Here is a 12,487-nt window from a genome sequence, read left to right as displayed (position 1 = left end):
TTTAATGTAAATATGTAAATATACATTTCATGCAGAATGATTATTAATAAAAGTAGGTAAATATTGACAATGAATAAGATGTTCACCCAGAACTCAAAACTGAAAGAGTTTTGTCCACTACACCTTTAGTTTAGACAGCATGGATGTTCAAATATATACCTCTATTTGTTAGCGAAGGCTGTAGGAAGGTATAGTTTGTCTTTATTCAGAAAATATGGATGTTGTGGTTGTTCATTTTCCTGTTGGAACAGTAACCCTGAGGTTCTGGCACCTATCCGCTTTCGGCCACCCCTCAGTGTACATTGGTTATTCCCTGGCCACCTATATTAACATTCCCTGGCTAAGCCTCTGCACCCTGCAGCCAATCAAAATTGAGTATCCACCCAAACCACAGCTGTGTTCGATTTCTGCGGCTGCCTCCTCCAAGGATCCGGTCCCCCTGGACTGGGTCCTTCCAAGTCCATGAAAATAAGGAGGTTGGAACAGTTTGACTATGGATTCAAACAGGTCCAGCCTTCTCTGGCTTTCACCGCATATGATCTGTTGCCTAGCAACCGTGGACAATTGACACCTGGAGCAGGCAAAGAATGGATGCTGAACTTCTCATTGCTGTTCTGGGTCTTGATAACATTTCGGAGGAGCTTCAGCAGCAGTACCATCGTCTCAGATATCAGATTTATAGTCCCCACCCTGCAGAGATCAAGAAACTTGAGTGGAGATTATTGGTGTGGACTGTCCCTGCCAGACCAACGTTGGTGGGGACACATCCACGCCAATCCTTCAAAAAGTTACGCCTGTGGTCTGGATCCTCTTAAGTGCTGAGAAGCTCCTCTCAGATTCTGCTGTGGTCATGGGAGTTGTGATGAGGAGCCAGAGTCTGTGAGAAGGTATCCTGAAGATTGTTCCCCATGGACAGCTGCTGCAGAGCCTCAGCACCACTGCAGCTCATCATTGCTGTAGATCAGCTCAGTTTAATCCATGCTGGGTCAGATCCTGACGTTTGAAAAAGGAGGCAGGGAAAGCAGAATAAAGCCTTAGCCTTGCTGCATGCAGTTAGCCAAGCCTTGTAGCTTAACCAGGTCCTGGAAAAAGACAAGAGTGAACCGTCTCCATCAGTTCCAAACGGTTTCACCTCCAGCTTCTCTTGGTGAGTTTGCTTCCGTCAATCAGCCAAACTATGATTGTGACATCAGTTTCTGTCAGATCTAGGCACCGGAGAGCTGCTCCCCAGGATGCTCCTATCTGTTGCAGTGACGGGGCGCCGGCGGGAGTGTTTATCTTCCAAAACAACAATGTTGTGTCTGCAAGATATCACAGTCACAGAGTTGATCTAGAGTTGCTAGACGTCAAAGAGGATATATTAATTTATATAATTTGTCGGAGGCATCATACAAGTGGTTGTACTTCCGAACCTCCTCGATTAGCCTTTCGTAGTATCCTTTCGACCATTTACAGCTGCTTCTTGTCTGCGCACTTCCGTTTGAGGTTTGTGCAGGTTTGCAACCGTCCGACACGTAGTCAGGAGATTCACCCACCAGCACAGATACGGGTGGGTGGGGCGCACCGCCTAGCACCCTCTATTGGCCAGCTGCCACTGGTTACAATTATACTGCATCAAAGCAGAAGCATTTTAAGTGTCAGAAATGCTAAATGCAGAAATTTGGATGCAGACGCTGGATCAAACTGTGGTTCAGCTGCTTTGCTGCTCGGCTCGCTGGTTTATCTGCTCCATTCTGTAGCTTCAAGCTAGAGAGCAGCTTGGCTTTATTTATTTTATGAGTTGGAAAAATAGTTTGAAAGTGAGAAAATCCACCTCCAAATATCCTCTGTAATATCCAAATAAAATCTGCAGTTGTTGTTGGGAGCACCAGACCTCCAGCAAAGTGCCGTGCCCCACATATTTGGGGGAAGGTACTCCATAGGAAAAAACGGGAATTTGTGTGGCGCATAGGATCGCTTGCCTATTTCAAATCATTAAAGCTACAGTGTGTAACTTTTAGCGACATCTAGCGGTCACACTGCAGACTGCAGCAACATGAACATCTCCCCCCCACCGCTTCTCCCCCCAACAGTACGGCGAGCGTTACGGGACAAAATGTCTTCCACGACGTCCGCATCACCTACCTTCTCAAGTGATGAGGTTTGTTTACATAGATAATTTTACAGATAGTATTTCATTAGTCTGTGTAGGGTATAGATTTCATGTAGACTTAAGATAATAAATATACCCGTTATTTTTTCTACATCGTTGTGACATTTTGGCGATCTCGCAATCGCTAGTTTGTTGGCTCTGTGCTGCCGTAGCGCAAAGATGTCGGCCTCCATGGCTGCGAGACCCGCTCCTATGTAATTATAAATAACGAATTCTAAGGCAACGCAAATATTAAGGTTAAGAGGCTGAGCTCGTAGATGATGATAAAATAACATAGTTATGTATAATATATTACATTTCTGACTGTATATCCCTGTAATTATTACACACTGTAGCTTTAACCACATCCTGTCTGATAAATGTCTTTGTTAATACTGAATACTCTAAAGCTCAGTTTCACGAAAAGATTGGTAACAAGAGAACACAGTTTAATGAAACATTAGTGTCTATAAAATAATTAACCATTTCAAACCAGTTTTGGTGGGGGGTGAGGCGAGAGGGGGGTTTGTTGTGCCAATGTATAAAAGTTAAAGTTTTTTTGTAAAAAAATCCAGAAAAAAATAAATTATGGGACTTCTTTAATTCAGCGTTAGAAGGGCAGCAGCTCTAGCCCAATGTAGTGTATATCTGTGCATGTCCCTGCTCCAGCATATCGCCGGGAGGCAGCTCTGGAAATCCCTGCTGAAAGCTCTCTGCTGCACCAGCCTGTGGGGGATTTCCTGCTGCCGTTCATAGCGGCTGGAAGTGGAGGGCGACAGTGGCGTTGGATGTAGGAGTTTGCCCTGAAATCGAAGGGTTGAAGGTTCAAACCCCGCCTCCGACTTTCAGTCGGGCAAGACACTTCTACTGATGGTGGTCAGAGGGCCCAGTTGCGCCAGTTTACGGCAGCCCCACTTCTGTCAGTGAGCCCCAGGGCAGCTGTGGCTACAATGTAGCTTGCCACCATCAGTGTGTGTGTGAATGGGTGAATTAATGTAGTGGAAAGCGCTTTGGTCAAGTCTCCTGTCTTGAATAAAGGCGCTATATAAGTACATGCCATTTACCATAGAAATACAAAGTTTGTGGTAAAAACTGCAAGAACCAGAATATACAATCCAACATTTTTCATCTGCAGGTGTTAATTTGGGTATTTATAAACTGTAAATACCCACTGTTTCTCCATTGTTCATTAAAAATGTTTTAGTGCAGCAATAATGATCAGAGCTCACTCTCTGTTCCTTCTACATAACAATGCCTTCTGCCAGCTTTTGGAGTTTATTTATTTTTCATATGCAGAATGTCTGCAGAAGCGATGACAGCTTGCATGTAGAGTCTGTCTCCCCAAAAATTTGCTCTAAACTGTCCAACATGGACTTATCAGACGCTTTTACGCTCAGAACACGCATAGTTTAAATGCAGCCTTATAGTCATGGTAAAAGAAACTTGTCCCTTTTTAAAATCAATGGTTTTACACACAGCAACTTACAAAATGAGTCACAACTCCTTGAACTTTGTTCATGTTTTGTTGTATTAAAACCACAAACTCGATCATCATCCTCCTGGAAGGAGGGGAGTTTACCATGGTCTGACATCTGGCAGAGCTACTCAACTGTGTGCCCACATCATAATACTGCCACCACCTCTTCCACATGAATCTGATCTCCTGCATGGATTGTAGTAAACAGCAGAGAGGACTTCTTTTTTTCTTTCTTTCAGCAACTCTTCAAACTGGCTGCTCCTGTGAGTGTCCCCGCCAGCACATTAACCAACTGAGCTGTAAATCCATGCAGTTCCTCCAGAATCACAGCTGCACGTCTTCTCTGCTGTCAGTTTAAGGCTGACAGCCACTGGTTTGGCTTTTTTCACTTTTTCCCCCGTATGGATTGCATAAACGGTGCTCTGTGAGATATTCAAAGTTTCTGATGTTACTTTATAAGATTTCTGAGTTATTCAGGAATGTTTTCCAACAAGGAAGAGGAAGGCGGAACTACTTTCAGATGAAGTAGGACACGTTTCTGTCCTTTCAAGAGAGTCCAACGGAAAAATGAACACGGTTGAGGTAAAACTGTGGGCAAAGCCATAAAATATGATGATGAGGCGCATCACCAGGATTCTGCAGCTTAACAGTCACATATAGAGCTGGATTGAGTTTCATCTAGTCAATATAAACTGACTTTTACAGCTTTTACTTCAAAGTAAGAGCTTGAGCTGCAACTAACGATTAATAATCAGACAGCCAAAGATTCTTTATAAAAGACTTTTGGCAGAATTAAACCATTTGAAACTTAAACTTTTTTAATTTGAGGAGTTCTGCATAGAGCATACGGTACTGACAAATGAAAAATCTTAAATAAAAAAATTGTATATTTATTTTTACAATTTTTGTAAAATTAAAGCTGTAAGTGGGTTCCTCTGTCAGCTAAAGGCATGTTTTAGATTCTCTACACTCCAGTTAATGATTAATGGATTACAAAATCTGATTAATAACTATATATGATTGTGATCATTATTGTACCTCTATATATTGTAAATAAAATGGCTTCACAGCATTGGCGTAACCAATGTTTTATAAGCAAAGCGCTGTTTCTTTGGAGTGCTTTACCAGAGCTGGTCTTAACATCCATGTAATCAGGCTGTTGAAGGTGACTTCCACTGCAGTAGAGGGCCAAACCTGATACAGATGGTTAAAAAACCTGCTGAGCCATGACCTTGGCCTGACTGAACACCTTTTGGATGAATTAGAGCAGCTGAGAGCCACATCTTCCCACAAACACCCTCCCAGAACTAATGGACTGAGGTCATATCGCCTGTTATTTCCATAGCTGCAATCATCAGACTGTGTCATCTAAGGTCACTTTCCAGATCCAGTTCAGTCAAACCAGCTGACTGCAACCAATCATTGACCTTGTAGGATTCTATTCTCCTGAATGAGCAGGCAGAGACAATAGATATAAGATTGACAGTACAGCAATCCCTCACACCAAGCATGCATATAGTGACAGTGGACAGGAAAACTCCCTTTTAACAGGAAGAAATCTCCAGCAGAACCAGGCTCAGTGTGAGCGGCCATCTGTTGAGGCCGACTGGGGTTTAAGGAGACAGAAAACAAACATAGAAGCACTGATTTATAATAAAAAAATTCTATATTAATAACGGTGAACTGGCTCCATATAGCCTTGAGCTGCCATACTGACAGGCAGTGAAAATGTCCCATCAGTCTGGAAAAGAGCTGGGAGAGCTCATTTCCAAGACGGGACAAACATGATCCTCAGCTTGGAACCAACCAGGTAACTTCTCATGTGAAGCAAAAACTCCTTGAAACAAGTCAAGCTGTTAAAGAAACTCCAGTTAATGATTTCTGTCTGTCTTCCCTAAAGTAAATCGGAGTATATAAGGTGGGCTCTCCATTACGTTATTTTAATTGCAATATCACTCCATTGTGGTCGCCAGCTTGTTATATTGCCAGCTGCATTATGGGTAATTCTGCCGCTGACGGTGGTTTACCAGACTGCTCCATGTAATCCAGTCTGGCTGGGATCCATAGAGGTCTCTGTCTGGGTGTGATTTAAAAGGACTGAAAACAGAACTCAACACTGATCCGTTTGTCCAGGAAGCAGAGCCAGCCTCAGTTCAACTCTATTAATCCAGATTTTCATCCTATTCAACTTTGAGTAATCTAACCTCTCAGCCAGAAAAATATTAAATCCTTAAAAAAAAATCATCTTTTTATTGGAGCAGAATTAACACGACTTTTAACGTTTTACTGCTCCTACTCTATTAGCTTCACTGCACTACTGTAGCGGTAGTGTTTTATTTACTTTATGGATTTATTTCTATTTTATGGACCTGTGATGGATGTTTGAACTGCTCTATAAATAAAGATCCACTCATTGAGAAAAAGCCCTGCATGAATCCAGCCCACTTACAGAGCCGACGCAAATTTTATATATTTTTTTAAATATTAATTTCTAAATAAATCGCACAATTTCACTTTAAAGGGATGCCTTTTTTTTTTTTTACATCTAAACATCTTTAACGAGATAGAGGTCATAGCATGAAAAATGCTTATCTTGCCGATAGATTGACAGATGAGGGATCAGCCAAACTATCAAAAATTTGATATTTTAACTTAATTTTGTTTCTGCATTATTTAAGCTTTTTTTTTTTTTTTTTAACACATTGCTGTTGAAACCAAAAAATTAAACAATGAGAACTTACTATAAATAAACTGCATAGTAAAGGGTCCCAAAATCAGACTCTGCCCAGGGCCCCTTGGAGGCCGGGGCCGGCCCTGTGCACACCGATATGACTTTTTACAAACAGACATTACCAGATGTGTCAAACGGTCTTCATGCAGGAATGAGGTGTTGAAAATGTAGGTGCTTGTTTATGTCCGTGGGACAGGACGCCATCAAATGCTGCTTAAAGGTGGAAAGAATTGTTTGTATCATCTCTGAAAGTCATATATAGAAATTCGAACACAGGGTCAAGAATTTCAACTTTTATTTCTTGTAATTTTGACCATGATGACTACAGGAAGGGTTAAACCCAACATTCACATGAGATTGATCAAAGCAGGATGTTTCCAGTTTCTGTGGTTTGCCTCTGAACTCTTTCTGGTTCTGATGAGGTCCAATAGAAGCCCAGGAAAGTCCGGTGGACCAGAACAAGCTGATGACATGTTACTAAATCATCACGGAAAACTTTACAGTCATGATGGATCTAAGGTGGGTCTGGAATTGTTCTAACCCTGATCCCGCGCCCACCTGGGACCTGGTTTTGGGACCTTAAGCCCGGAAACAGCAGCTTTACTGACGGCTGCAGACCTAAAAACCAGAAAATGAGCAGAATAAAACATTTCTGAAGGGAACAGAATTCCAGGTCATGGCAGAACAAAGACAGTCTGCTAGAGGCTCTTTAGCATCTGGCCCGACCGCATTCAGGGGGGTGGGAGAGTTTCCAGGATTATGAGGAGCTCAGAAAGAACTAATCATTTTATAAAACTATGCACTCGTCTACGTGAAGGAATCTGACCCAGTTTGCTGCAGAGGTTCCAGTAGAACAAATACCGACGATTGCATCTTTTTCTTTTGTTTATTTCATCAACAAACATCTGATCCTAAACTCAGAGACGTGGGAGGAGAACAATGCGTCTCCATGAAGAACTCCAAGAGGAAAACACATTACAGAAGGACAAAAATAAGGTGTACAAAATAAAAGAGGTCATCTGCAGCCACCGGAACTGCAGCAGCCCAGAAGCTCGGCTTCCAGAGCAGAACCCGATGCCGTCAGAAGAATCGGAGCACAGCAGGAACATAGATAGTTTACTCCATATCCACAGTGTTCATCTCGTTGAGGAAACTCTGACATTTCCCCATCAGGACTTTGATGGCCTCTGTGACTAAAACGTCAGGAGGCAGGATGCCCGTCGACTCCACAGTAACTGGAAGAGAAAAAAAGATCGGGATCAATCCCTCAGAAAGAGAAGCTTTTCTCATTCACTTTGCAGAAAACTCAACTATGGCAGAAAATGAGGCCAGGAAGCTGTAGAGCTCCACCCAGTGACCACTTCTGGTTCAACTAATCTGCTGTTTTTAGGGTTCAATATTTGTGCAGCTCGGTGGAACTGTGGAAAAATATGCAAAGATGTATGAATTTGTACATGTAAGTTAATAAACATGAACAAATGTTTATTAACTTATTTTTAACAGGACTACAATGAAAACAACTAAACATTATATTGTGCACAGAAGACATTTTAGTAAAGCTATAATGACCTTCTTGTTTAAAGGAGGTTGGCAAACCGTGGTGTGCATCAGCTCCACCATCTGGTGGTTCAAACGGGAATTCTGACCTGGAATCTGATTCCTATTGTTCTGACTTCTTATTTTCCCACAGGTGAAACATCTTCAGTAACATAAATATGCAACAAGTTTTTTTTTTTTTTCTAATCAAAGCTGAAGTAGAGAACCTAGACGGTGTTTGGTTCTTTTTATAGGCAGCGGGAGGGGCAACAGTAAAAATCCAAAATGACCACAGAGCACAGGCGTAACTTTCTGAAGGACTGGTGTGGACAGTCCCCTCCAATAATCTCCGCTTGTTTTCCCCTTTCCGTTCATTTCCTTTTGCCAAAGGTAACAGAGGTTGTAACATCTCGGTGTAACATCAGATCTGTTGCTTTGAGACATTTGATTTGTAGCTTTGTGGTTGAAGGAGAGACACACAGCAGCACTCAGTGAATATTAACCAGCAGCTACTTTGATGTTTAAGTAAAAGTTAGGATACGTGTTGGTTAAAGAAATTAGAGATCATGCCACCGAAAAATCAGTTTGTTAAACATATGGAGCTTTTTCTGCTAAAAATGGCAACAGAATGTAAGTTTATAACGCAAGAAGCTTGAGAAAACATAGTTTGTTCTTCTTTACTAGTTAAAAAAGCTTGACTTCTCAGAGGAACATGACTCCCAGTTACTGCACAGCTTCTACATTTCTCGAAATTTAGTTTCTGGCATCATTATATTACTATTTAAACTTTTTAAACAGAGAGAAGCAGGAAGAGCTGCAGATTTAAAGGTAAAACAGATCTACTGGGATATGCAACATGCAATAAAATATATCTCCAAGTTTACTAGAAAGTTTACAGGAAAACAATATGCTATGCTATATTTAAAATGCAGCATATCCATATTTTCCTGGATGGAATTGCAATTGTACTTCTATGGATGCATAATATATCGATTTTAGCATCGGAATCGGCTGTTATTCCTTATTCTTTTAAACATTGTTTTTGGGCCCTATTTATATAACACCCTGAAAGGAGTCTCTCCAAGTGTCGATAAATATCAGTGTATTATGGTTCTCTTGTGTTCTAAACAATAGGAAAGCATTCAATAAATATATGTTTGAGCTCATTTTTGGAAAGTAAAAAAACCTAATGAAAGCGTTAGGGTGGAGTAACTGTAGCTCCATCAGACCCCACCCTTAGAGTGCCCCCACCAACTTTCATCACAAAGTTACACCCCCTTGCCACTCTCACATTCCCTCATTTCTTTCTATCATATTTCTATCTCTTTGTAAAGTCAGGAAGCCCAGAGCTAAGATGAAGTAGGGGACATCATTCTGCACCAATGTCTCAGTGGAACAGAATATCATTATCTTCCTGATTCTTCAGCTGCTTCAGGTTTATCCGTTTCTAATCTCCTTCATTATGAAGGCTAATAAAAAGAATAAAGCCCAGAACACACCAAATCCCATTTTGCGTCTGACCGAACAGAAAATCATGTCGGACAAGGTTGTTGCATTTAGCATGATTTCCTGCAGGGGGCAACATAATTCCGGCTGAGATAAAGCGCAGGTCTATTTTAGTCGGACTACGCAGCAATTCAGCACCAATTTCATGAGTTTGACAGGAAGAGAGACGCAGTTACAAAGAAATACACATCTGCTTTGGGGGAAAATACAAAATAAAATCTGTTAATCTCACGGGGAAAGAGTCAGTTTGGAGTCACACATCGCGTATATATAGTAAGCAGGACAGACTGGTGCAAAAAGAATGAACGAAACATTAAAAAATAGAAAACTTTCCCCATGATAGGAGTTCGGAAGGACAGAAACGGATGAAGTAGTGATCCTCTTTGAGCCTCACAGAAACCAAAATAAGGAGGGTCAGACAGAGCAGGTAAATGCAGCCTCTCTCTCTCACCTCTTTATGAAAAAAGAAAGAAAAACTTGAATAAACTTCCCAGATCTCTCTCTGAGAATCACCTCTCTGTCTCAGTCAGAATAGAAATTGTCTTTTCTTTAACGTAGATCTCAGTACGTTTTTAATAGATCAACATTTTCTATCTGTTCTGGTTCTAGATGCGGCACAGACTCGTTAAGTGGAGCTTTTCTTAATAGAATGTGCTGTGATTTTTTATTTATTTTTATTTTTTAATACCTTTTCATAATCTGTCAAAGTCAAATGTGGGAAATAGTTTTAATGTGTGTGTAGCACAGGATCTGCTCACCCTGCCTAGTTGGAGCCTCTCTATGGGGTCAGTGTGACATGGAAACATATCTGATCAGAGATTAAAAAGTCGTACACAGCCGGTCTGTTCTGGGCTTAATGCAGTCAGGCTTCTCCATCAAATCTACTCTGCAGAACAGAACCAGAGATAGAGGAGCAGCTTTTGGGTGTACTATTCCTTTAAGTTCTCATGCTCTCTGTTAGGGAAAAGAGCCTCAGTTGCTTTAAATCCAGGATAAAGCGAACTTTGACTGAACACTGTTAGTTTTATCTCAAAATCTCTTCATTTTTAATTAACCATTTTATCTTTTTTTTCAGTAAAATCATTTTAAAGTCATTTTAAGTACCTTTCTGAAAGGAATACTGACTAAATCAGACACCTTTAAAAGGTTCTCTAAATCCAGCGGTCAGTCAGTGATGGGGATTTATATTAACTTCTCATTTTTATATTTCCTGTTTTTGTTTCGTTTTAGTTTTGAGCCGATCAGGTTAGCAAAGCAGAAACTATTTCCTGGAGTCTAGTTTCCTGAGATCAGAGCTGATACTACAGCAGGTAAAGATGTCAGAGATGTTAACAGACGTACAGATGAAATGGTCCCGAACTCTCCCCAGCTTTACGGAGTTCTTCAGGTCGCTGTGCCGGAGAACCTCCCTGCTGCACGTATCCAGGCGGCTGTTCACCACCTTGGCCACCTTCTTTCCTGATTAAAAAAAATAACAAACAACAACAATGTTTAGAAACCCCTCGATTTCAGATCTGGATTCTCGCTCCTCAACCTTTACCCCGAACGTCCTCCAGGTCGATCACCCCCCGTGAGAAGCAACGCTTCAGGCGCTCCGCCTTCTCGCCCTCCACCGGCTCCAGCAGGGTGATCTCTGGGAGGAGGCGGTAGCTGGCTGTCGCCACAGGAGAAAACTTGGCATGGTCCTTTCCTGGAGACAGAACCCCACCGGATCGACTTATTCTTCCCTTTGTACATTTCCATAGAGACCATTTTAAATGTCCACGCCTGCTTCATCTTACCGACTCCTTTTACGCAGTGCATGACGATGTCCAGCTCCTGTCCCGGTCGCAGCTGAGCTATCAGGATGTCGTCGTGCACAGGTCCGATACGGGAGTCTGCAAACACATCTGCCTGGTTTCCAATGGGGACCCATTCTATATCTTTGGAATAAACTGAGACAGAAAAGGACTTCATTTTGGTGACTACCTGGACTTGCAGGCAGTACTGGTTCCAACTAAATTCCCACTAAATGCTGACCAATCAAACTCACCCATGTGGTTGAGATAGAGTTCCCGTGGGTCAGAGGAATCTTTGCTAGCTCGGGGGTTCCTGCTGCATTTAATCTTCAGCTGAAGTTGAATTGTGTCGATCTCTGAAGCTTCTTCTTCGGCAGTCTCTTCACCTTAAAGGTAAATAAACAAAAAACCAAAAAATTCCTTCGTCCATCAGCTTGTTTACACTACCATGGCCACTAGAGGGCAGTTTTGACTGTTAGTTTGGAAAGGACTGTTTGGCCTCTCGATTCAGGAAATATTTCTGCATTAATTAAACAATTTTTTTAGCTTTTAGCTAAAAAAAAAAGTTTATGGTATTCTGACTGCCATAAACTAGCACAGGATCTGCTCACCCTGCTTAGTCGGAGCTTCTCTATACAGTCAGTGAAACATGGAAAAAAATCATATCAGAGATTAAAAAGATGTACGCAGCCCGAGTGTTCAGGCCTTATTGAAGCAGTTTTCAGCTCAAAAATAACAGCCAAAGACTGAACACCTAAAAACACACACAATCGTTCCACTATGCATTCATCTAGAATGTATAGTGGATGATATGATTGGCTGAATTTAGGTATACAAGCTCACATATAACTAACTGGCCTGCATAAGATAACAAAATCAACAGACCCCTCAACAGATTTTAAGACAGGATTTTTTTTTTTTTTATCGAAATATTTAAATTTTGGGACAATATGGTCTGATAAAGAGTACATTTATATACATGTTTAAGCCAGAATGATTTGACATTTAATTATGATTTCCCTACCACTTTAATAGTTTATTTTATATCTAATATTTGAATCAATGAAAGTGCCTTGAGACGACGTGTTGTGAATTGGCGCTATATAAATAAACTGAATTGAATCATGTATCCATCTATTATTTCATGGGTTATTTCAAGGGTCACATTCTGGACCTCTACTTTGAGAAACTCTGCTTCAATTGATAGATTTGTAGAGTGTACATTATTTACACTATATTTATCAGGAGACCTGGTAAAGATGTTTAGAACTTATATTTAGATTAATAAATCCATCTTTAATTGAATTTAATTTATTAAGTGAAGAAGT

General features: G+C 41.1%; 1 protein-coding gene across 1 annotated transcript in view; it reads right to left on the bottom strand.

Moving 5' to 3' along the window:
• Nucleotides 1–7,169: 7,169 nt before the first annotated feature.
• polr1c (polymerase (RNA) I polypeptide C) overlaps nt 7,170–12,487 on the bottom strand; it is an 8,438-nt gene continuing 3,120 nt past the window's right edge. Inside the window, exons 2-6 of the mRNA XM_015381366.1 lie at nt 11,414–11,545; nt 11,163–11,315; nt 10,922–11,071; nt 10,723–10,839; nt 7,170–7,574 (exon numbers count right to left, since the gene is read on the bottom strand). Of these exons, the coding sequence (XP_015236852.1) occupies nt 7,456–7,574; nt 10,723–10,839; nt 10,922–11,071; nt 11,163–11,315; nt 11,414–11,545 (671 nt within the window). The 3' untranslated portion in view covers nt 7,170–7,455. The remainder of the gene's footprint in view (nt 7,575–10,722; nt 10,840–10,921; nt 11,072–11,162; nt 11,316–11,413; nt 11,546–12,487) is intronic.

This window comes from Cyprinodon variegatus, unplaced genomic scaffold, assembly GCF_000732505.1.
Source record: "Cyprinodon variegatus isolate N-32 unplaced genomic scaffold, C_variegatus-1.0 Scaffold232, whole genome shotgun sequence".
Lineage (NCBI taxonomy): Eukaryota > Metazoa > Chordata > Actinopteri > Cyprinodontiformes > Cyprinodontidae > Cyprinodon > Cyprinodon variegatus.
Note: the sequence above shows the minus strand (reverse complement) of the source record. Positions and strands in the feature narration are given on the sequence as shown.